The following is a 25,739-nucleotide window of genomic DNA, read 5'->3' on the forward strand; positions in this document are numbered from 1 at the left end:
GTGCCATTGGTTTTATCCCAGTTTAATTAGATGATTTATCAGATTTGTGCAAGACAGTGATCTCTAACACCATGGGGGTGGGGGGGGAAATCACAGCAACATATACACACAAAATAAGATACACAAAATAGAGCTAAATTTATATTATATATATATATATGTATATATAGGTTATTAGCAGCTAGACTCTTAACTTCATATAGTACATGGCTTTACTTACTACAGTTTCAGGCACAGTGAAGGTTTTACCAAGGGGATGGTTGCTATTGTGAAGGGCCACAACGAACACCTCGCTCCAGCTCCGCACTGGGCAGAAATCGATGTATCTAATGAGGCTGAAAGTCTCACTTCCCCCCAGTGGAAGACACAGCCCTACACAAAGGATGAAAGAACACGATCCGGCTAATGCAGCGTACTGCAACTCTATACTTTACCTAGTGAACATCTAAATTAAAAATTTTTTAAATAGTGTTATGTTACACAGTTATTGAGTAAGGCTGAATGTCAATGAAACAATTAGTGTCTTTTTTTTTTTTTTTTTTAGCATGGACTCTCGACTGTAAACAACTCATGAGAAGAGCTTGTTACTGGCAAGAAATGATTAGATGTGAAGATTGCTTTGTACACACTTCACCTTTATAATGTAAAATTATCTTTAACAGGATTTAAAAGCACAGGAAGCCATGGAACATTTAAATTTACTCTGAAGAGTGGCACTGTACTATCCACGCGTGGGACTCCTTTGCGGACAGCGTTGCTGCGGGTGCTTGGATTTATGGGCTTCCTCATCCCCCTGGTTTAAGCCTACCGACTCCGATCCTAGCAAGGTAAGCATGTGCTTTACTTTCAGCACGCACGCAGCCTTTTCTGCTTCAGCGGGACTTCTCACATTTGGTTATGCATGCGTAAGTGCTCGGCCAGACTGAGGACTGGTCACATTTTGTAATTACCGACTGCTTTGCATGGAGCGCCTGTCCCAGTGAGCAACATGATCGCTTACCCTGCAAAGAGGCTGACAAGAAAAACTACATAACAGAACGGAGCCAGATACCGTAACAATGCCGTTAAAAATTTAAGCAGCAAGCAGATAATTAAAAAACAAAACAAAACTTTAACTTCTGAGGCAGGTTGACAATTACGGAAAGATTTTCCTTCACAACAGCTTCATTTACAAGTACAGCTCAGCAAGTTTGAAATACTTTATCACAGGAAATACAACGTTGTTTATCACAGTTATGTCAGAGCTCTTGCATGAAGGGTGTGTTGGTTTCTGTACAGCCACTCCCCTCCCCTTTTCCAAGGCTTATTACTCAGCTTCCAAGGGAAAAAAAAAAAGAGGGGGTTGCTTGAGGCCTTAGAAAGTGCAGAGAACAAGCAAGTTTTTTTTTCCCTTTAGCAAAAAGTTTGAGGACTCTCAAACATGCAGGAGTAACAATGAGGGATTCAGAGGGTGTCGATTTTGGCATTTTGTTTTTAAAATGGCTATTTGTGAGGTTTGGGGATGAAAGAGAAGGGAAGGGAGTTTTCCTCTGGAAGAGCAGCTTTGCCATATACAAAAATCATACCAGCTAACATGTAAATATATTTTTTGGACCATCTTTAAAAGCACATCTACCGAATAAAGGCAAAACGTGCCAACCTGGACCATTCAGGAGCTATAGGCTCTTACCTACCGATCTGTTCTGTAACTCCACTTAGCCTGCAAGAGTTTTGGCTAACTTCTGTCACGTATTGGCAGGGCAGAATCAAATAAGGCTGTCTCCGAACACAGGCTCGCTAGGGCTTTCAAGCTACAGGGAAGATCATGAGATAGTTATTGGAAATAACAGAACTTCATCGCAGCCGTTCAGTGTAGCACAGCTATTGTTTGAAAAGTAACAGGCGCTTCCTGTGAACCCGAATGTAAAAGGCAAGCCTTTTGACTTAAGGGTCTCACGTTTGGTACGAAGTTAACTTGTTCCTATGGCTTCTCCGCTAGTAACATCATCACCGGTCCAGAACAGTTGGGGTTACAGATTGTCAAGAAACTCTTTGGCTGTCAGTGCAAAAAGCGACGCACTGCGCATATCCTTCGGGCCTATCTGGTGCCTTTCACTGGACAAGCAGGTTGCTAGAGCATGACCACGAAGCAGGTGGCCAGGAGGAAAGGCAGACTTCAACTGAAGTGGCAGAACGACGCAGTGGCCAACTCCAAGCTAGGGCTGTTCTGTCAAAGGGAAGGTCAAAATGGAAACCGCCCTCTGTACAGTCTTCAGTCGAGTGGACACAGAGCAAGGAAGGGGAAGATCCCACCACGGATAGGGAAGGAAGCAGAGCTGGATAATATAGACAAGACAAACAGTCACAGAAGTTGGTCGCACTGGTCAAAATTTTCAGTTTTGACATATCTCGAGCTCCCATACAGACATACACACATGTGCAAGACAAATGGAGCTCTCATTTTTGGCTTGAGAAAGGTAGAGCAAAAGGAAGATTCTCCATTCAATTTGCTATGTACAACAATACTGCACTGTACACTTCATTAACAGCATCTTTTGCCCTCTGCTGTAGTCCAGCATTACTTAAATAAAATTCTTCATAGTCACAAAGAACAACAAATGAGTACTGCGGTAGCAAGGAGGGTTGAAACCTACCACTGTACATGACTGTACATGTGCCAGCTTGCTGGGTTAAACACTAGCTGTCATGACACAGTATTTAGTACCTCCTTAGTTTGCCTGAAGCAGAGAACTCCCCCTTCTTCCAGTCCATTTAATCCCAATCCTGTTGGGATTGTTCTAGCACAAAGTCAAGCTATGACTTGCCCCCCACTGCCGCAGCATTCCTGCGTGGATTACGCAGTCTCTTTCAGTAGTCCCAGTTTCCGAAGTGCCTCTCTCCTAGCTTCTTCCGTTGAGCCACGTCCAGAAAACCTTACCGTTATCCCTTGGGGTCGAAATCCTGAAGGACGAGGCAGCGAACCCGACCTCCTTCTCATATCCAGGTTTAGATTAGGTTGTTTATGATCATTAAAACCTTTTGCTGTGTTCTGCTGAGTGACCTTGTTAGCAGCAAGAGCCACCTCAGGTTTGACTGTTACAGTTTTGCCCAGAGGAAGGAAAGGGCTGGGCTCGTTTCTTAAAATCTCATGGATGTTTTGATATCCATTGGGAACAGCGTCTGCCTGTTTGGGCTGCATATCATCAAGCTGCTGAGTACCTGGGGCATGATCCACTTGGTCCTGAGCTGGCCTTCCTTTCACCAGACCAAGTTTTGTCAGGGCCTCATAACGTGTCTGTTCAGAGGAGAGATCCCTTAAGGAAGAACTCCTGTTGCGTCCCAACAAATCATTTTTCCGCAGCTTTTCCTCCAGTTCAGCTGCCAGAAAGGCTCCTCCATTGATATTGGCCAGCACCTGAGCTCTCCGCTCTTGCACGTTAACTGCTGCCTTTGAGATGGTCTCGTTGAATTCTTTACCGCTGACATTGGTTATGTTAATGTTGCTTGGAAACCGGTGCAGTTTGGGTGCAGGTGGGGGAGGATGCCTAGGAGGTGCAGGATAATCACCGTTGGATACTAGGGTTTTCTTCCTTTCAGAATTCCCTTCTTTGAGTGCACTGGGGAAGCGCACCCTGCTCTCCATCTGCTGCTCTGACATCTTCTGGGCCATAATAAGTGGAGTGGGGATAGAGCGAAGCAGCTTTGGGTGCTGCACTGGAGGGGGAGGAGGTGGAGGAGGAGGAGGAGGAAGCATCTCACGCGTCAGTGGTGGTGGTGGTACAGGGGGATGTGAGGGAAGTTCAGCAGGTACCACTGGATTAGGGCTATCAGTTTTCCAGGCAGAATCCAACACTTAAAAGAAAAAACAGCAATAATCTCATTAAGTCCTCACACACACAGAAGAGAATACAAGGCTTTCTTTCACTAGGATTAGCAACCACCAATACTCTCCTCCCCCAAACTTTCTACTCAAACTCAGCCCACGTTGCCAGAAGAAACCATCTTGGAGGAGATGCTATAGTTCAAATTACCCAAGTTTGTGACATATTTGCTGGAAGTCCTCCTTTTGCCATTAAGCCACAATTTGCATGTTGGCATCACTGTGTTTCAATGGCTTCTTCACCTATGACAGTTTTTTTTACATTCTTGTTTTTGATTACAACAGCCAGGAGATGCTGCCTTATCTAACAGAGTATGCACTAAGTGAAAAATCCTCTCTCCAAAAGTGGAGCGAGCCAGCTCTACAGTGAGGAGAAAACCATGCCATACACCCCTTTTCTTGTCACACAGACTTTTTTGGATAGGACCACATGCCTTTAAGTCCCACACAAAGTATCACGAACAATTCACTATCTTAAAGCCCTTAGAGAAGGTCTTAAGAGGTCTTTAAGAAAAAAAAAAAAAAGTGTGCATAAACACACAGATAAACACTAGTCTGCCTGGTTGCAATGACTCTGTATGATACTCAGTTCTGTTACAACTTAGTCACTGCGTAGAAGATGGAGATAGCAGCCCAGCAACTTAACCACATGCACGACCCCCATGTGAAAAGCTGTGCACAGTATACAGTGACAGGAAGCAATTCAGCAACTCCTCGATCCCAGTGTTAAGTTAAATCACGCTCCTTAGAGCTCCTGGTATGTAACAGAGTCATAGTAGTAAGGCAGTAAAGGAGGCACAGAATTTCTTTAGCTGGTTCTGATAAGAACTGGAATGTGCCAGGGCTAAGTCACAGGGAAAGTCCCACTTTCAAGGAGAGCCACTACCTGGTTCTGCATCTCTGGTAGGAGGGCCTTCATGGTCACTACTGTCAGGTGTGGACTGCACTAAGTCAATGATATCTTCAGTCTCTGAATGACTGGAGACATTTTCTTCTGTTGACCTTGGAGACTGAGAGTGGATGCCACTGTCAGGTAGGACTGGTTCCTCCAAGTCATCGTCTAAGGCATCTATGGTTTCTTCAAAGAACATGAGAACATCCTTCTCTTCATGAGTTAAGTATTTCAGACTCTCATCATCCTATAGGGGAGAAAAAAAAAAAGCCATACAGATTAAAGCCTCAAGGGCAAGTACAGGCAAATACACTTATAACAAACACAGCACCCTCTTTACAAAAATAAAAAGAGGAAGGATGCAACAGGCACCAATCACATCAGAAGCATCTCGTGCTTGCTGTTTCTCTCCCTCCAATAACAGACATTCGACTACTACAGTGCAACAGAAGCCAGGAGTTTACAGTGAGTTAGTTTTGACTGAAGAACAGTGATAGATATTTCATCCTTTAAAGTATCTAGCTTTAGTTCAGCAGACAAGTGTCCATTTGAGCTGGATGGGACAAATGGCTAAAAAAGATCATAAAAACAGATAAAAACCCAGGCCTGTGCCTTTACACATGATCAGATGGCTTCTTCACACTCCAAGCTGGAGTAAGGTATTTCAGCTGCCGGATGAGGTTCAGGGACAAGGCTTGGGAGCAGCATGCAATGAGAAGGGTGCCTTCAGGACAATCCAACAGATGGGTGGGTTCCCCTTCTGCTCTGGACCAAAGAGGGACTTTGCTGTTGGAGAGGCAGAGCTGGAGCCAAGATCCAACTCCACCACGACAAACTCAGAACTATCCAGAATTACATGGTGGATTACAACAATGTAATATTAAGGAGGGAGAGGATTTATGAACATTTTACCTTTAAGTTATGGAAAGGAAAAAAAATTACAATAAATATGGAGATGTATTCCCTAGCAGTAGAGTGCCTTGGGTTATTTTCTCCATCAGGAAGCAATCCTATATAGTGCAGAAATGATAAATAACCACTTGGATCATCCAGTCTTCATTTTCTATGAGTCATCGCTCTTTATTAACTTGATTAACATAACATTGCTATGAGAGACTAGGCAGCAGTGTGCAAACTTCCCCCCCCCCCCACCACCTACACCCTGGGAAACACTCACTTTTCCAGAAGCTTGGAGATGACAAAGAATGATTAGGAAAGGCACCGCGTTAAGACAATGGACACAGGAAAGACTTTTACCCAAGAGAGCTATGTAAGCTCCGGAAGGCAAGTGAGTATTGTTGAAAAGCAAGTGAGTTTTTCCCTTTTCTGGATTGCACTTCTCTCCCACCACGCATATATTGGGATCTTTGCCATCGGTAAGTTAATAATAGGGCACCAGCAAAGCAATAGAAGACAGAGTCCATTCCCATCTCTGCCTTTAGCTTCTCCAGGGATATAATGTTGTGCATGCAGGTAGCAAGGCTTCTCAATGGAGGATCAGGCATTAAGGGTAGCAAATACCTAAAGGTAGGCAGCACAAATATCTAAGAGGTAAACACTTCCTTGCTAGGGCAGCACAACTTGCTTCAAACCCATCGTGCCTGTTCAAATCATCTTACATTAGAAGAGAAAGAAAAAAAAAAAAAAAAAAAAAAAAGTATGTGCAGCTCTATCTGTTAACTAAAACCCTAGTGCAAACTAAGTTTTACCTCCATCCCCAGCACTAAAAATGGGAACAATGTCCCTCTGTAGAACAGTAATGTCTATAGATTAAGAACTATGAAGTGCTTCATTGTACCAAGTGGCAATTAAGCACTTAAAACACTGTGGATGAGAAAGTAAATGCTTTTGGGCACTTAGTTGCCTTCTCCCATGTGGTCAGCAGAACATTTTCCCTGTAAATAAAATGAACGAAATACAGATCTCACTGCCCTTCAACCATTCTTAGTTCTCAGTCATCTCAGGACAGGTGTGCTTACATGGGGTTGCAATCATGTGAACCCCACCCCCTGCAGTCCTCAGTCACAGCTGGCACAGTTTTTTTGATTAAACAGAAGACTGAGGTCTTGCAGGGAAAAACAAACCTGGTTTCAGTAAGAGTCTCATACCACAGCTCTATTTCTAGAGATTCAGATTTATTGTCATCAGGGTGAACGGGGTTTGATGGCTGGGAGATGCATACAGAGGTGTGGGTACTTGTAACTGAATCTTAACATCCAAAACGTGCTGTCAGAATGGGCAACTTACTCCAGCCTGAGGAAAACTGCTGCAAAACCTTTAAGCTAGATGCCATTAGAAAGTGGTTATTTAAAGCACTAACTTCAAAGGCTGACGTATTCCACAGCTCGCAGACACACATGGCAGAGTTCAGTTTTCAAAGTCCAAGGAAAGTTTTACAGCTGCACTTGAAAAAGTGAAAGAAAGACAAGCCTTCTTTTCTTTCCCTTAATGGATGTTGCAATCTCCTTCCTTCTCCACCCAAATACTCATACAGCTGCTATGCTTAGTAAGTGAGAGAATGGCAGGAAAAGAGCCTTTGTTAGGTAGGTCCTAACCTGAGCCCAACAGGGCTCAAAAAGGCTTTTGCTGTGGCTGAACTCATTGCAACAGCCAGACTTCCACATGCAAAAGAAGTGGGGGTAAGAGGTTTGTGGTGGCAGCAGATCCAGAGTGTGGTGCAGCTATTTAACAGCTCCCACACTAGCTTAACGTCCTTTGGTCAAGAGCTGAGCAAAAGCAGCACGAGAGCTGAAGCAAAGGCTTCTGGAAGCCCTTCATTCCATTCGCTTCCATGCTGCAAGACTGAGCACTTCCGTGCCAGGCAGGATTTGTGGAAGGCTTGGCCAGCAGGGCTCAGCCAAGGTTACCACCCCTCACTGATCTTGCAGAAATGAGCAGGTTCCCTTTCTGTGAAGGATCTGAAAGGAGTTACCAGCCCTTTACAGTTATACCTGTGGCATACCTAGGTTTGAAAGGCCAACCTCATCTCATCTAGCACTTTGAGGAGTACCTGCATGAGGGAAGAGATCGAGATGAACGGCACCATGTTTCCTCAGAAAGAAAAGCGAGCTGCTCTCGAGAATGGGCAATGCTATGGTAGGTCACTGCACTGGGATGCATGGCATCGCACCTGGCTAGAAACTCCACCAGGAAAGGCATGTTTCAGTTGTGAGGATGGGAAATAATTTCATTTTAGACACACAAGCACACTGAAGATAAACCTACCAGTATTCAAGTTGGTCAAACCAAAGGAGCACAGAGAAATAAAGCAAGCAGTGACAGCTATTCACAATCACTGGTCTGAGAACAGGGGTGTATTATTAAAAGCCTTCTTCTCTTACTGAAATTACAGTAGAAGCTTTCAGAAAGATGGGATGAATTTTGTTATGGTACATGGTGCCAGTTATAACAAAGGTTACTGAGTCTATTTCTAATAACTTCATTTTCCACATACTGGAACAGTTCACCTTCTTCCTGGGCTGATTTTCCAGGCCTCTTTTCTGCTTGAGGAATCTGGGTTTTGAGAGGCCGAGAAGGACATCTTCAGTTACTTGAGCTGTTCCCCTAACACTTTCCACCAACTCCCTACTCTTAACACAAACACATCTCCCATAAACCAAATCGCACACACATAACACCACCCACTTTAAAAGCTAGTGTCATAAGACAGTCTAAGTTTGAAACTTGAAAAGTGTGTCTTCGCTGAGGATTAAAAAGACTGCTTGGACAGAAGAAATTTGGGACACAAATAGCTGAAATAGCCAAGTATGCTCAGATGGCATTAATATTTTAGAATTCTCTGCAGCCAAACACTTCCTGCCCCTGCCAAACAGGAAAGAGTCTACTATGATGGAGTTGGTTATAAAGAGAAGAGAGCCCGGTTCATAGAAAAGATCCCTTTTCTACCTGTCCAAGAGAGTCACTGGCTATCAGAGGGCCACAGAAAGCTTTAAAACATCAATTCTGTTGCTCACACTGCGGAACGTTATGAAACTTGCCCTTTCTGCCGTACTTCAGTTCTCATCTAGTAGGAGCTGAGCTGCCTCTAATGTTTCTCCAGGGAAAGAGCAGCCAGGAGCTCCTGCAGCTGCCTTATGGTCACAATCAATTAATTTGAAGTTAATTTATACCTGAATTGCTTTTTAATGAAGCTGAACTGTTTACATCTACCAACCCTTGAAGAAAAGGGATCGAGCAGAATGAGAGATTGTGCACTAGAACCTGGAACGACTCTGTGTGCATCCGAGAAAAGTTTTTTATGCCACATCCAGTCCCAGAATCCTAAGACTTGCACAGCTCAGACAGAAAACAGAACAGGGGAAAAAAAACAAGACATCTGTAGGGGTTAAAAAAAAAAAAAAAAAAAGTCTGAAAACTGCTAGAGAACCAATGGTTACATTTCAATTAGCAAAATACCACCAGAACACTGGATTCAACTGATTCAATCATTTCAGAAGGCCAAAGATTTACTAGGCACAGTGCCACGGGGAGAACTGGAGAATGACTGGAGGCTTTGTAGAAAATGCGAAGGGAGCAAACTGTTCCAATAGGTAGGATGAGACCAATAGAGCAGCACTTAGACTCCAGCCTGCTGATAACACAGCAGAAAGGTCTACTCGGGGGAAAAAAAACCAAAACAAACAGCCTGCACGCAGGAACAGTATCGGAACAGGTACAAAAGCTTCAGCGAGCAAGAAAAAAGGAAAGTACTTCTGATTATATTTATAGAAAAGGGAAACAGAATGGATTGTACAGATGCACTGCTTCGGTTGGAAGCAAGTGAACTGGAGATAAGAACAAGAACTACTGTACAGGATCAGACCAAAAGTCCATTTAGCTCGGTATCCTGCTGGCAGCCACCAGTAATGGATGCATGGCATGGGGGGAAAAGGGGAGAGCACTGCTGTAAGAAGTGGATGGATTTATACTCTGGTCCCCATCCTCCCAATTTCCAGCGATACATGGCTTAAGGACTTTCCAGTTGCAACCGCATCTGTGTATTTAACAGCCCTTAATGAGCTCTTCTAGCACGAATTCATCTTATTGTTTCAGCCCATTTAAATGGCTGGCATTCGCGGCATTCTGTGGCAATGAGTTCCCGAGCTTAATCGTGCGCTGTGTCCAAAAGTACTTCCCTTACAACCCACTATCTGATGATTTTGATAATGCCATTTCATTTGGTAAAGAGGACTATAATATTGAATGCGGTTTTCTTCAGTTTATTTAACATAATTGTACCTGTGCGCTTCATAGTAGTCAGTTATGACCTGTTGATTATATGCTTTGCTGAAACAAAATGATCTAAAAATATTTCAAGAATAAGCTAAAATTAACATTATAAGGACTAATTTAATCAGTCCCTAACATACTTAAAAAACAAACAAGCAAAAAAGCTAAAGCAATCTGAGAGCTACATAAACTTTGAAGACATCTCTCTGGTTATCAAAGTTAGGCTGATCAGCTTGTAACTTCTTCCTTTTCATTTTTTGTTTTGGGGAAATATTGAGGAAAATTTGGAACGACTTACAGGCAAAAGCCACTAACACAGTTTCTACAAAATCAAGTCATTTCACAGCAATCTAATTTCTCCCGAGAGGGTTACTGACTTGGCTGATAGGTATAAGCACAAGGTGTAACAAACCTTGACGTGGTCCCAAACAATATACTCACTGATGGGTAAGGAAACTAAGCCTGGATGAAATTACTAGAAAATGGCCGCATAACTTGGGAGGAGAAGTGGAAGCGAAGGAATTGTTATTTTTGAGGAGTAGCATGATGTATCCAAAATTGGATAATGAAACAAAAGTAGCCCTGGACAGATTTATCCCTACTCCTGCATTATCTGATATGTCACTAACAGTGGTAGAGAATTAGCTTAGTATCTGCTGATGCCCTTACGCTGGCAGATGCTGCTGCAAGACCTGGGTAGGACAGAATAAGATCTTTATGAACCATATCAATGTGCTGGAAGCCCACAAGATGAAATTCAATTGAAAAGCCAAAAGCATGCAAGTGCAGAGCAATGAACAGTTGTCCAAGTGGCAATATAAGGCAGAGGATCTGCAGGTCAGTTTAAGATCTGCTCTAAAGGGGGAGGAAGGGAAATCAGTGCTGTTCAGGTACACAAATGTCATTCTGGGATATATTAACGAGGGTGATGAAATAGCATCGCATCCTCACTTAGAGCACAGAGTTCAGATGCAGTCGCTGAACTTGGAAAGGAGGCAGATGAGCTGGGGAGGGTCCGGAACAAAGCAAGAAGAGCTCTGAAAGTATAGCTTCACAGGAAGCTTGAAAGAATGGGGTACATTACATTAAAAATGGGGAAGAACAGGTGGTAGGCAGTCATAGCCCTGTATGTATTTTGATGCATAAAAAGCTGATCACCAGTTTCATTATAACAAGCCTTCTCTAGGTCCACTGGAGGGGAGACAAGTAGAAGTCTCCCTTGAACAAGGAAGTCCCAGAGCACTGGGACAGCTGCTTTGGAAGTTCAGGAATGGCGATCAGGGAGGGTTAAGGACAGAGCTACCCACCTGCTGGAACAACCTAGTATCCACTAGAGCCTGCTTTGAAGCGAGAGTGATGCCATTTATAGTTCCTAAAGGTAGTTTGCACCCTATGCGACGCAGTAGCAACATTCACACCAGCCCATTTTCCAGCAAGGCATCATTCCTTGCTGGAAGACAGGCTCTTTACCCCAATTCTGCAGTCAGGGTCCACAGCAAGTGCTTCTCAAGCTCATCTCCCTCTTGACTTCTTGCCCTGCTGCTAGCAACAGTGACTCAGTTATTTTTCCAATGCCCATGTCTTCAAAGTCATATTAATATCAATTTAAAGTGGATGAAGCATGGCGCTCTCCACGCCCTGTAATGAATGCCTGTCACCTGCCCAAAGGACAGCCGTACCCACAGAAAGTAATCAAACAGAAAAATTCTTCTCATTTTTTGTGCATCTTTATTTGGCAAAGTATTTAGACATGGTGAAAGAGGCTGCATTACAGCAAAGCCTGCAGAATATCAGTAGCAAGGGGGGAAAACAAAAACAAAGAAACAAAAAAACCCCCCCCCCACAGATTTTATGAGAGGAGTCATTCTCAGATTGGGAAGGCAAAGGCACTGGGTCAACACACATACCAGCTCTCCTTTCCCAGTAATTTCTAAAACCACACTGACTCACAGGACTTCTCTAGAGAGGCTGGGACAAAGATATAGCAACAAAGTGCACTTGGAAAAAGTCTGTTGCATTTGAATTACCTGTACTGATCCAAAAGGGATAAAGGTCATAGCAACTAATTTCTAGGCTCCAAGGGACATTGTAACTGCAAAATGACCCCAAGTTAAATGGCTGAGTAGTGGGAAACAGGACACTGAGCCAGATCAAACTACTCAGACAGATACTCTTCATATTTATTTAACCAATGTTCAAAGTGTCACCTGTACTATAAAAGGTGGTGGGGACAATCTATTTCCAGTAACCAGGTATCATGTCTTGCTAGAGCTACAGAACTGCAAAGAAAGCTGGTTTGAAGAATAACAAACAGAAAGAAATCAAAATATGAAAAGCCATCAGAAATGCCATCCGAAAGATGGAATACTATACAACTGCTTGGTAATTCGGCACATAATTGAAAAGCAAGCCTGTTACAAGCAAGATACCTTTTTACAGTCCCAAGCCTCTTCCAATCTCAGCCACCTGATCAGTGACCAAAAGAAACAGTCACTTGACCAAATCCTGGCAGTCAAGCCCACCCCCAAAGAGTGGTGGCTAATGGTGGCATTCACTGAGCAGCTGTCTGAACAAAAGGCAAAAAAATAAAAGAAGTACAGCATGGTCTATTGACAGTAATAAGCAGCCGATGAACACTCACAGTACTCGTAAGACATGTCCACGTAAGTAAGGGAAGGACTGAAATCATATCAGCAGATCCAAAGCACCGATATAACTTCTTACTAATGCAGTCCCAAGTCAGCACAGCTCACCTGAGGTACACCCAGCACCTTCTGGTATGGCTTCAGCAGGTGACAATATTAGCATAGCATGTTATTCACACCTAGAAACTACAGCAGTTACTCACTGCCAGGGATAGATACACAGTACAATTACAGGAGTGAAGCAGTGAAAAAGAAGGCCTGGCTTTAAGAAGTCAGCCTGTGTGTATTTGGTCTATGGAACAAGACAAATGGCTCCAAAAAAGCTAAGACCTAGTTTTATCTCCATATTATGTGTCCTTAAATTTCCGCACCTGTATTTCACTGCAAGTTAATTCTTACAGCAGTGTAAGAGAGAATATCATTCAAGAATGGCTTTCAGAAGTCAGAATTCGCAAGCAGAATAGAGTAAGGTTGTTTACACTCCCACTTGGATAGTGCAATGGATTCCATGTATTGAGAAGTAAACTTCTCTCACACCTTTGCCAAGGATATGTTTAGACACCAGCTTTATTAAAAAAGGCCAGGAGATGTGTACAAGTCTGTTCTCACAAATAAGAACTTTTATGGTCATAAGATACAATAAAAAGAAGGGGGAAGAAACCCTAAGTGGTGGCAGGAGACATCAATGCAAGCATTCTTCCCATCTAAACATAACATCTTATTTGCATTTGTCATCAGCTGCTGTGATAAATTTAGCAGCATAAATGCAAACCTGAACATCTAACATTTATATGGAAAAAAATTCTACTGCAAACAAGATCGGACAGACACTGGCACCTTGTTTGCGGTTGAAAAATAGTATTTTGCTTTAAGGACTGCAACTATTGTCAAAGATTAACTCAAAGCACCATCATGTAGAAGAAGCAGCTGAAGCTGAGAAATCTGGCAAAATGAAACCAAATTGACAACAGCTGACTGGCAAAAGCCAGGCTGATTTAATTCTGTTGTTTTAAGCTCACTTCAGCACATGGGAATTCATGCACATCTCCTAGTCATTCCTAAACTGATAACCAGTCCCACAGCATGCAATGCCAGTGTAGACACGCAGCAGGCAAAACAGCCAACAACCAAACCAGTTCTAAACAGCCGGCGTGGGCTAGAGCCAGTCCAATTGTTTGTCTCCGTTATCACTTCCCCAGGTTTGTTTGAATTCCACAGAGATAATACAAAGGTTATATTTGGTGACTAATGTAGGTTGACACTCTGAGAAGCCTAAGAGCCTCTTTCTTGTAGTCAAATAAGAAGAAACCCGCAGCAACACTGGCAAGCCATAAAAGCCACTGCTGCACTTTTTCCCCTTTGCAAGGCCATAACCAGAATTCAAAACAAACCCTGAACTTCCTTATTGTGTCTCTAGTTGACTAGATCCACAAAAGTGATAAATGAAGAGGCAGGGAAGTCTGCAGCTGTTTCTGTTTCAGACCTAAGAAAAATCTGGTGTGCCCCCCAAAAATGTTCCAATTTACCTCCTTTCTCACAGTTGCTCTAATAAGAAATCATTTGTCCACACAAACTTACCTATCCCTTCCTATATCATTAGGACATCAAAACTTGTGCACCTTTTGGACCTTTAGAGCAAAGCTACTGAAGCAAGAAGTTAACGTCTCTTGGAACATGTTCCAGCAATCAGTTTTTTCCCCTTACCAATCCCCGATCTACTCAGTAGACTGCAAAAATCCTGCTCTTAATATACAGTCACACAAGGATATATATATATATATATATGTATATATAGAAATATTGAAAGAATACAACTCTTTATCCTGAGGATTTCTAAAGCCTGTTTCAGTGCTGAACAGACACAAGGTATCAGCCAGCAGAACAATAGTTTTCTTAAATCTCAAATCTTTAGTACTTCTCACTTTTCCTTTTTGCAATCTGGTTACTCAACCACAACTGGCAGAACTTCTTTCGCATTCTGTTCCTCGTGGACCTCCCCCTCAAACGCAAAGCGGAAATTACAGCTTTATGGAGAAGAGAATGTCAGGAGTTGTATTTCTCTTTTTGTTGAAAACTCAGGGAAAATAGGTTGAAATACAGGCAATGGATTCCCTTTTCGAATCCAAAGAAATCCAGGAGAGCAGGGCATTCCCTCCCCTCCTCAACAAGTGAAAAGGAGTCCCGGTTGCCCAATCTGTTATGCCACATATGCTAGTCTTCCGCCTTCTCAGCCATGCCACCCACTACGCTGCTGGAAGAGCTTCTACTGATGTCACGGAAAGGAATCTGTGGCACTAAAATTAATCTTTTCAGCACATGCTTCAGTTTCTGCATGCACAAACCCATACAAGACACTGCAGGACTACAGACTTTGGGAGCTGTTTTAGCTGACGCACAAGTCTCATGGGAACTGCCCAAACCTGCAGCCAACTTTTACTCCACCTATAAATCACTTCATTACCGATTAGGAAAGGTTTCTAATTCCAGCTGATGCATCATCACATGGATTATCACATGGCAAGACTCAGTTAGATTAAGGTAACCTGTGTCACTTCCTAACACAGGAGACTCAGTACGCAACTGCACAACATGCCAATTTATACATCGCCTAGTTATTCAGTACTGATTTTTTGAATGACCAGTCTAACACCTGCTACCACAGCTAAGAATAAAACCCTCTGGAAACATGACTGGCTACTAGCTTGAGACACTGGAAGACTAGAGTCAACGTACTGCATAAAATTAACTTGTAATTCTTTATTAAAAAAATGCAACTCCCACTGCAATTCTAAATTTTAATCGGTTTCCATATAATAAACAACATACTGTGAATACCCAAGTCAAAAACAGTATAGCTAGCTCTTCCCTCCACCCCCAAGCCTTCCTGACTTGTTTCTAGGGCAGATCAGAAACAGCTAAGGGACTAAATTTAGCAATATTTTTGTGTTTTAACTAGCAATACAAACAGCAGGATACAGCAAAATATTAACTAAGCTGTAATATTTTTATTAGAAACAACCAAGAAGGAACACCCTAAGAACTACCTCCAGTTACCAAAAAGTTTGAGAAGAAACACAAAACACTAAGCATTTCTGAGGCAGACAGATAAATACGGGTATCAACTTGTCTACTTATTTTCAGCACTTATGCTTTTGTAGCAACAAACTACTTTACTAAAAGGAAGCCAGGAGGGACAGCAGAGGGAAAAATATGAAAACAATCTAATTCAGTGCTTTACGCAAGACAGATTGAGGTTCCCACTTAGGAAAAGCATGTTAACCGCAGTGCCCTTTCCTCAGTTAAAAGTGGATGCTTTCCAAATGGCCGTGATAATCAAAGAACATGCAAGAAACCATACCTGCTTTCTAGGCTTGGTCTGTCACAGAGCAAAACAGTACTGCCGAGTTCACTGAATCATCCTGCTAATTGGAAAAAATGCAGGAGCGCATCCTACTCCCTCAATTACTCACATACTATTTAAATGGCCACACACTCATATTCACTAATGCGAAGACAGCTTTGTTTACGGTGATATATTTGTTACTCACCTAATTATACGAAGGTGGAATAAGCCAAGACCTTTGTTCAGAAGTGTCAACAAAAAGCTTAAGCAAGAAATAGCACAAAGCAGCAAGCACTATCCTCAGATCCTTTTACGAGCTACTGATGCAAGCGAGGGCAGAGATGCTCACTGAACTCCATCCAAGGCACGTACTGGCGGTGGCGCCGAGCTGCCCGGTGCAATGCGTGCTCCTAAGGGCCATGCCCCGCTCTTTGGGAAGCGATGGCCAGATAGAAGCACTCTCCAGGCTACAGACAACCTGACCAGACTAACGAGACATTGCACCAGATCACAGCAGTTATTTCTGGCCTCCCAGTGTGTTAGCAACCGGGTTGCTAATAGCAATTAGCAACCAACCACTCAAGACTAGAATTGACAAAGATCAACATTTAAGAAAAAAAATACTGTGATGCAAACCAAGCTACTGATGTAACTTGTACCATTAAGCATAAGGCTCATTAAACACTTACCAAGGCAACATTTCTGCACCTAGCTTGGGTGCTGCGATTCTCCACATTGCCACCCCTCTCCATGCTCCCAAGCACATGATTTGGAGAGATTTCGGATGCCATTTCAGAAAAGTCTGACAGGAGATTTCTAGGCATCACACCCTCTTGACTTATTGATCCCGATGCAGTGCAGAACGTCATCAGCGTGTTACGTAGGGCTGTAAGCTGTATTCATTTCTGAAAGCAGAGAACAGTGTGTTATATTTAAATTCATTTTTTAAAATACTTTAAAGGGCGGGGGAAACTAAGTAGTAAAAGAAAAGGTCCTAAGCAAGGTAATAAAAGGCCTACGTTCAGTGGTCTAGAACACATGTCCACCACCTATGGACATCTTAAAAAAAAAGAAAAGAAAAGAAAGAAAAAAAAAAGAAAAGGTCTTATTCTAGAAGGTGACCTAATAAAATCTGATATAACGGGGCTCTGTATCCCACCTCACACGCCTCCAAACCAGATATCTCCATTTACAAGCATGGACCCTACATACACACCTGTCCTACAGATTCAGTTTGGGTTTTCCATTATGATACATCATTAACAGAAATAAGATCCCACAGGTTGAAAGACCTACTGCCTCTGCTTCAACACCTTCATCTTTTATGAGCTTTTAGGCGAGGTTTCTATTTATCAGACCACATAAGGGAAACAGTCTAACTCATTTCCCAGCACGGTTGAGGTTAACTCATTTGTTGGTCAAGTGGTTTTATGCTGACTACTTCTGGTGAAGAGATCCATGAACAGAATGGAGTGCCATTTTTATGCCAGCACATTACATAGCAAAATTGCAATTTAAAAGCTTATAGAGCTTTTATTTCACTCAGCCATGAAAAAAACAGCACTTGCACATTTGGAAGAGGCTTAGGGGAACAGACATACAACAGCATTTACTGGAGGCAGAAGCCACCAGTTTTTTAAAGGCATCCTAATGTTCAGTTTTGTAATACCTCTCTGATTTGTTATAATCTCCCAAAACACACTGGCAGAATTTTTTCCTCCATTCTCAAATTACCACGAAGACAAAAATCACCCTTTTGCAGTAACAGCGCAAGCTGGGGGAGGGAAGGAAAGGGGGAACCTCAACTTGCTCCAACGCATTCAGACATCCTTCGCAACATGAACTTGCATTATACCACAGGGTGAAATGCCTCGCTCTTTGACAGCCCTTCTTTCCAACCGTCCTGCTTAGGAAATAGCAGTGACATTCCTCAAAACAGTCAGTTCTGAGGTACCGCATTATATGCAAAAAGCTGGCAACGGGATACCGTTACCCCGACCCTGCACAAACAAAATGAGATGGTCCTGCTTCCCAAGTGCTTCTCCTTTTATTATGGTTTGAGAGGTGACATGAGAAGCAAAGTCGAGTCTGCATTTCCAATTCAATTGGATTATTTCTCCTTCCTCCCCAGCCCTGTCAGCTCAGGGCTGGGAAACCAGAGCCTCCCGGTAAGCTGATCGGCGTTTCATAGCGAGGAGATAACATCTACCAATACGGAGCAACAATTCCACCCTGCTGATCGCTTCCTCCCTGGAGAGGGCTATGACATTACTAGAGGTACCTACGAGCACTCCCTCATCTACGCCAACATGTGTTTTGCGGGAAGGCTCCCACGCGGTGTAGCTAGGCAGTAGTCCCGCCAGTCGTACGAGCACAACCCAAGTAAACAGAGCACTGGATTTCCACAACAGAAGGATCTGATAGCCCTTCATATGAACATTAAGTCTAACGATGAAGATTTCAGCTTGCTTTCACGTGGGAAAGAACATCCTTCCTTTCTTCTATTAATAACATTAGCTATAAATAATTACAATGCATCCTCAGGATAATTTTTTTTTGGTGATGCTGCAGAGGTAGAAACACGCTCTCAGTCATGGCGTTTGTAATCACACAAGAGAGGCACACACTAGAGCGCTGCTGCAGCTGCTGTAGCTCTGGTTGCCATATACCTAGGCTCAAACCAAGAAGCTGTGCTAGAGGGAACTAAATGAGAGAAAAAGCCACCCGAGCCTAGAACTGCAGTAGTGGCTCCATCTTCAAGAGCAAACGCTGGGGCCTAGAATGGCAGCACATAAATGAAAGCAACAATTTTAGAAGGCAACATTATCGGTGAAAATCGTGGCCCCTCTGAGGTTCACAGAAGATGCCCACAGACTTCGAATTTCTTCCCACGTCTTTACAGGTGATGTATAGATGGAGAAGAATATCTTTCCAAGGAGGAAGCAGCGAGAAGTGAGTATTCCTACTGACATCTGGCATAGGGCGGGTATTATTTCTCAGTGGCACTTTTAAGAAGCTACCTCAATCTTTCTCCAGGAGTCCCAGCACAAGTTGAACATGTCATATTTGTTCTGTCCCTCAATGATGCATTACAGACAACGACTAGATTTCCAGAATCATACTCAACAGCTCTTCATGAGCATTTTATACACTACCACAAACCTTTTATAACAAAAGTTCATAGCTCACTGCACCTAGACTACTGCAGACATCAGGGACAAGACCCCAATTTAAAGACTAACCTAATGAAGACTTTAATTCAAGTTACCAAGAAACCAACCAGCAGGCCAAGATTTTGTGGGACGAGAAAGTATTTAAGGGTACTGTTCTGCTTTTTCCAACAGCAAAACCTTGGCAGAACCAGTCTGAGCCTCGCAGTGGGCTATCTGCATACAGGACAGCAGGAATACCCAGATTCAGCAGTGATAAACACTAAAGCCAGAAGCTCTAAATAACAATGAATTACTTTGCTTCCAGCAAGTTCCTGTCATTCATCCTGGAGTTCAAGCTCGGATGTTTCACAAAGCTCCTGAACAATGAACAAACCCAGTGACCGCAGCTGGGTAGGAGCCTCCCACACAAGAGCAAGCAGCAGACACCATGGTGATGGTCCTGCCTTGGTGGTGTAGCTGCCACTTCTTTAGAGGTTTTACTCGCTTCAGAAGCGGCTCGGGAGCAGTGTGATAGACTGAGCCTGCAGACAGGGAAAAACAAAACAAGCACACCTTTCACACCATTTTTAATATGCCTGAAGGGAGAAGCTATTCCTACCTATTTGTACAGCACCTAGCACCAGTGACAGTTGTTTTGACATTGCCCAGCACTGCTGCAACACATACAGCATGTTTTACAGACAAATTCCCTTCCTAACTCCGGATAACGCAGAAGTGCCCTCACCTGTTTTAAGTCTCCTCTGTTAAGCAACTGAAAGAATGCTGATTTAGGATAGAAGCAGCCAAGAATCTAACCAGCTTCAAAAAGACCCTGCAGTACGTTTCTGTGGGATTGCCTCAGTAACCAGCAAGGGTTCAAAAATAAGGCAACCATCCTCAGGGAGGCAGAACAGCAGGACAACAGGCAGCTGCTCCTCTTGACCTTCAGAGAGGCATTAAAAATGGAAGCTGTTCACCACAGGACCTGTTTGTTGGCCTATTCAACACATATTATAGAAATATTATTAAAGTGTGCTGCCTGTACCATTAGGGATAAAAAAACCAGACCATGACACAAGAGTGCGGAAGTTTTACAGGAACGTAATATTTGGCAAGAATACCCCAAATCTTAGCATAAAAACCATCCTAGAGCAGCTGTGGTTCTACCAGTGCAAGTGATCACTTCCCAGGCACTCCAGAGTTAGCTTTTGCAGGAGATTTAAAACCACATCATTCACAAATCATGAATGTTAGTCACAGGCTAGGAGGAGGAAACTGAAATGTTCTGAAGTTAAATTCTTGGAGGTCAAATTCAGCGTTAAGTTTACTTTGTCAAAGTTAGGTAATTCAGAGAGACTGCACAAAGTTGCTACAAGGTCTTTTGTACATTTTTTTTTTTTTTTTTAATAGTCCTTCTGACTAAGAGTGTCAGAATTGACCTTCAGTGGAGAAATATTTACAGGGGACTGGGATTTCTGAATTACGAGGGGGAAGGGGAAAAAATCGTTTATTAATAATCCTGCTTGAGGACTAGCTTAATAGGCAAAAGATCAATTCCACAAAAAAATGGAAGACATTCAAAGGTCAAAAGTCAACCACTGCATAAGCCAGGAGCCAAAAGCCAACAAACATACAGCATCACCCCATTTACAGCACAACATATTGGAGCAAATACAGTCTACAATTTTTAGAGAACTATCACGCATCCAGAAGGACACAATATTAATCTTCCTCTCTCTCCATTATACACAATCTCCAGAACAATCTTTGCAAGAAAGTTTCTTAAAATAGTTTTCCAAGTGTAGATTTTACTCTGAACCCATCACACACACTTTTTACTGTTTTTAAACCACCATTTCTCAGTGATACAACTCAAACAGAAGAACTACCCGGTGGACTTCAAGGTTTGTCTCGTGTCAGCTGTGCACACACATGCTAACGCACACGCTCAGCTCCAGGCACACCCTCAGTCTTGTACTCAGCAGCGGTACCTGAGTTTGGAGAGTTAAGCATGTTAGAAAACATCTGAAATTACTCAGAGGTCATTCAAAACCTTACTGTATGATAGGTTTTATAAGAATGATGGTACAGGGCAGATCAGAGACCTGTATCACTACCAGCAGTGGACGCTTAGGGAAGAGCAGATAAAGCAAAGCGAGCAGAAACTAAGAATAACCCATTCATCCTCCTGCAAGTTGTGGTCAGGGGCTTCCTAGAACAGGGCAGGTATCTTTGTATCTAATAACCTAAAACCCTAGAAATCAAACAGTAAATTTACAAGCTGTTCTCAGGTCAACTTACAGCACTACTGTATCTCAGTGCACTTTGCTCAGCCCATTTTAGAACATATTAACTGCTTTGCTTAATCCCATATTTTTCTCTACAAAAAAGCAAAGGAACAATTGACAAGACTCAATGTTTGTGAGCTGAGGGCAGCCAAAACTAGCCAACGCTGTTAAATTCTGAGCATTCTCCGTATCATAAACGGAGATGCTTACCATCCTACTAAAACGCATTAGCAGGTAGAGAACGTGCATCATGTTAATGGGCACACGAAACCTTTGGCCGTCCAGGACAGAGTTATGGCTGCTTAACATCCAGTAACCAGGAAAAGTTCCTGCTCTTGTTTAGGGAGCGACTGTCACCATAGTACATTCAACCAAGTGGAAAGACAGCATGGTCCTCAGAGCCACAACCTAAATAATATGAGCGCTAACAAACACGCGGGCTCCCAGAATGCCAGGGACTTCAGTGCGAGCATCCCCAAAATTTGCTTTTAAATCCGTTTCCTGGGTTTTTATAGTGCATTTGTGACAATTTTCCAGGTTTTCCCTCCACAGACTTGAGAGCTGCAAAATCCGTTAGTTTCAAAATTAAAAACAAAGATTCTCTCAGGCTTAAGAGACACTGGATGTCATTCATGCAGCTTTCACTAGAACATGCAAAAGCTGCCAACAGTAAAATAATTAATCCTTCATACATAAGTTTTTAAAGAACTAGACGGGTAAGGCACCAATTGAGCAAAACTTAAATCCAACTGACTTTACTAGGATATTTCATCACATGCTTAAATGATTTGATAAATCGGATCTTAAATTAAATGTAGCAACCCCCTTAGAAAGAAAACAATCACAAACCAACATTTTCCTCACCTCCTTTAAGTAATAATTCAATTATTACACTGAATATTCCAAATCATTCATTGCTTAAAACCAATGCTTAAGGTCGCGTCTTTGACCAAACTAATCCAAGCCTCAAGAGAGCAAAACGAGGGCTCAGTATCATGCTTCATTCTTAACTGGGCTTTCTGGATTTTCAAGAAGAGCCTTTTTAGTTTTTGAGACCCTATAATTCTGGAACTTTGTTACCTCACCTACCAAAGGTGACTACACCAAGGCAAGACAAGAAACCTTTTGCAAAAGTCTAGATAATTATCATCTCCTCATCCTCCCTCTGGTGCTTGGGAAATGCCACTTCTTTTAAAAGAAACACTGGAACCCCAGTACAGGTTTCTGTCCTACCCTTACAGGATTTGAGGACACTCAGCGCGTTGGTCCAGCCTCAAGAGAGGATTTATCCGGGGGGGAAAAAAAACCTGTAAGAAAACTGTGTCCCCAGTTCACTGCATCAGCAGTAGCTTCAGCTAAAGCCTGCTGCACAAAGCCAAGGCAGCCACTGGCAAAGGCTCACACATAAAATAGTAGGTTGAACCACACAAAGATCCCTCAAGTGCTCTCATTTCCCATGCATTTGCAGTAATAGGGCCCCTCCCTGCTCCAACTAAAAATAAAACTATACCCAGTGACGAGTAATTACTCTTCCTTAGATTAATGTCTTACACAAGGATAACGATAAGGCTCTCACTCATAGTCTACGGTTGAGATTTGACAGCCAGCGTCTACTTAAGAGGAAAACTATACACAATACTGTCTAGTCCAACATCACATGGGGCTTTAAACACACCCAGGAGATAGCCGAGGTCTCCTCTGACTTCAGACGTGCTCATGAAAGTTTCAACAAGAAAAGTGCCCAATTCTTTAAGTTGTTCGTTTTAGCACCACCCTGATGTTAACCAGGGGAGATTTCTCTCTAACAACCAACGCTTTGGAAACACGAAGTGTACATCAACAATTTCAGGCATGGACTTCTCTGTAATTAGCCAACTTCTGTCTCGTTACAGCAGCATCACTGGGGTTTAGGGTTTCATTATGTAACTCTAATGGCACAGTCATAGCAAAGGTGAAGCAAATCCTGTTTTACAAAGCATTTAAGAGGGTAAGATAATTTTCAGCCCCCAGTGCTTCTGTGTCAGTCTCGCAGCTGGATTTAGGCTGCTTTCCTGCATTTCTGCTGGTGAGTGCTGTGAGGGAATAGGGAGGAGGGCAGAAGACAGCTGAAGCACAAAGCAGAGAGGTTTGCCTCAAAAAGGAGCTACTTTAACACTCATTTCCTTCCTATACCATAACACAGAGGTCTGTTGACCCAAGGCAGAGCTGAAAAGAGCACTGGCAAAACAAAGCAGCAACTTCTTGCTCCATTCTTTCATTAGTATAGGGATAATCAATACATACCTAATTGAGAGGGATATCTTGAAGCAGCTGGTTATATTGGAAATCAGAATTTCTCCCCCCACCCTTTTTTTTTAAATTAAAAAAAGGGACTTGATGACAGTATTTGACAGTCCATCCCTGTCTGGCTCTGAAAACCACATTCACAGCCTCCTTTATTCCCATGTTCCAGTATTTTAGGAGGTCAGTCAGTCTGAGACCATGTCCACAGCGAAGGAGTTAAGTCATTTCAGGTACTACAGCCAACCAGCGAGCCCCTCTGCCAGCACTCTCGGTTAATATTTCTCTCAGAGGCATGCATACAAACAAGAAACAGCAACTACAACCGACAGGAGGAGAACAGTTTTGCTATTCACAGAGGAGAGAGCCATAATGCAGAATTACCCCGTTCCTTTCCAATTTCAGCCATTATTTGTACTTCTGTTCAGGAAAACTTGTTACTCATTCACTCTCGGTTTTTACAAAACTGAAGCAAACTCTCGATTAAGAGGACACAGCTGGAAAGTCTACTCCTTTTCTGAGCAGTAATTAGCGTCTTAGCTTGTCTGAGTTGCAAGTGATCAACAATTTGCTGTTTAATCACTAGCTCCCCCCTTACATAGCAGTAATTATTGCAAAGGCAGCAAAAAAAACCCCAGTGCCTGTTCTGTACAGAGGTAACTGTTTCTGTAAGGTGAAGTCCATCCGCAATTATGCATTAGTCAAGGATCTATAAAGAGTCTTAAAGTAATACCTTTTATTAGCCTAAGCCAGAAATTGCAAAAGCTGTAAAGACTCAGACTTATGCCATAAGTAAGAGGGTTTGGAAATAGGTCTTTCCTCTGTTCCCTTCATCGTAAAAGCAAGGGGAAAGGAGAAACATGCTGCTTGTATTTTTGAGACTTTGTTAGAGCTTTAGAGTCCTTGGAGGACTAAAGAAATTGGACAAAGCCGCCCTCCCCCATTTCTTGCCTGTTTTGCATTTGCTGAAGTAGGGGCTGTCTCTTGCTACACCCTTGCACAGGACCCAGCACAACAGAGCTCTATTTCCAGCTACGTCCTCTCGGTGCAATGCTAAGACAAAAAAGCTATTAGGAAAACACGTCCTTAAGAGCCTGGATTACTGCAAAATCCAGATAATGTTTTTAAGGCTGTGGTTGCTCTTACACATACCCGGCCTCCCCCGAACTGATTTTTTAGGTGAGGATCTTCAGGAGCAGCAGCCACCTCGCGCCGACCATCTCCGGAGCGAAAGGACACCTGGCGCAGGGCAGGAACGAGATGCTGGGCGCGAGGATCTGCTCCCCTTCAAGCCATTAAACCAGGAGCGTTCAACCGTGCGGGATCAGGGAGCGATGAGAGGAGCAGGGCAGCTCCTTCCCGTCGCCCTCAGTGAGCCGGTAACACCGCCGCGGCCGAATGTTAACAACGCGCTGGTACCAGACTTGCCTGCCCTCCCACTTCTTCGTTTTTTGTTTTTTTTTTGGAAGTTGCCAGCTATTGCGCTCAGTAGCGAGTTGTTTTTAAACAGCGTGCGGGGAGGGAAGAAGAAAAAAGGAAAAAAAGAAAAAAAGAAAAAAAAAGAGGAAAAAAAAAAGAAAAAAGGAAAACCACCCTGCTCTTACCTCAGCAGCGGGGAAAAGACTAAAACTTTTCGCAGACGCTGCTCTCGACTCTCCCCCCCGCAGCCGAAGCCGAAGCCGAGCCGAGCCGCTCCCGCCTTCCCCCGCCGCCGAGCGCCGCTCCCGCCGCTCCCGCTCCCGCCGGGCAGCGCCGAGCCCCGCCGCGCCCCGCGGAGCGCAGCGCCCAGGCTCGGCTCGGCTCGGCGCTCCCGCCGCCCCCAGGGGACGCCGCCGCACTCACCGGCCGCGGGAAGAGGGAGGAGGGAAGGAGGAAGCCCGCAGCCCCGGCGCCATCCCGCGGAAGGCGGCTGCGAGCAGGTGCCGCGCGCTGCCTCAGGCCGGGCGCGCTGCCGGCCCCAACTCATGCGCACTGCGCCCGCCGCCGCCAGGGGCCGGCGGGGCGGAGCGGGCTGGGCTGCGCTGAGGCGGGCTGGGGCGGGCCCGGCGCAG

At 43.6% G+C, this 25,739-nt stretch overlaps 1 protein-coding gene across 3 annotated transcripts; it reads right to left on the reverse strand.

Moving 5' to 3' along the window:
- Positions 1-1,091: 1,091 nt before the first annotated feature.
- PROSER2 (proline and serine rich 2) lies at positions 1,092-25,628 on the reverse strand. Of its 3 annotated transcripts, none has more exons than XM_067317281.1 (4): positions 25,531-25,628; positions 16,658-16,873; positions 4,746-4,998; positions 1,092-3,831 (listed from the first exon to the last, which is right to left on the reverse strand). In XM_067317281.1, the coding sequence occupies exons 2-4, from the start codon at positions 16,835-16,837 to the stop codon at positions 2,834-2,836; spliced, it is 1,431 nt and encodes a 476-aa protein (XP_067173382.1). In that variant the 5' UTR covers positions 16,838-16,873; positions 25,531-25,628; the 3' UTR covers positions 1,092-2,833. The 3 variants fall into 3 exon arrangements, with proteins under 3 accessions (XP_067173382.1, XP_067173387.1, XP_067173395.1); XM_067317286.1 differs by lacking the exon at positions 25,531-25,628 and adding an exon at positions 25,293-25,378; XM_067317294.1 differs by lacking the exon at positions 25,531-25,628 and adding an exon at positions 21,010-21,029.
- Positions 25,629-25,739: the final 111 nt, after the last annotated feature.

This window comes from Apteryx mantelli, chromosome 1 (assembly GCF_036417845.1).
Source record: "Apteryx mantelli isolate bAptMan1 chromosome 1, bAptMan1.hap1, whole genome shotgun sequence".
NCBI lineage: Eukaryota > Metazoa > Chordata > Aves > Apterygiformes > Apterygidae > Apteryx > Apteryx mantelli.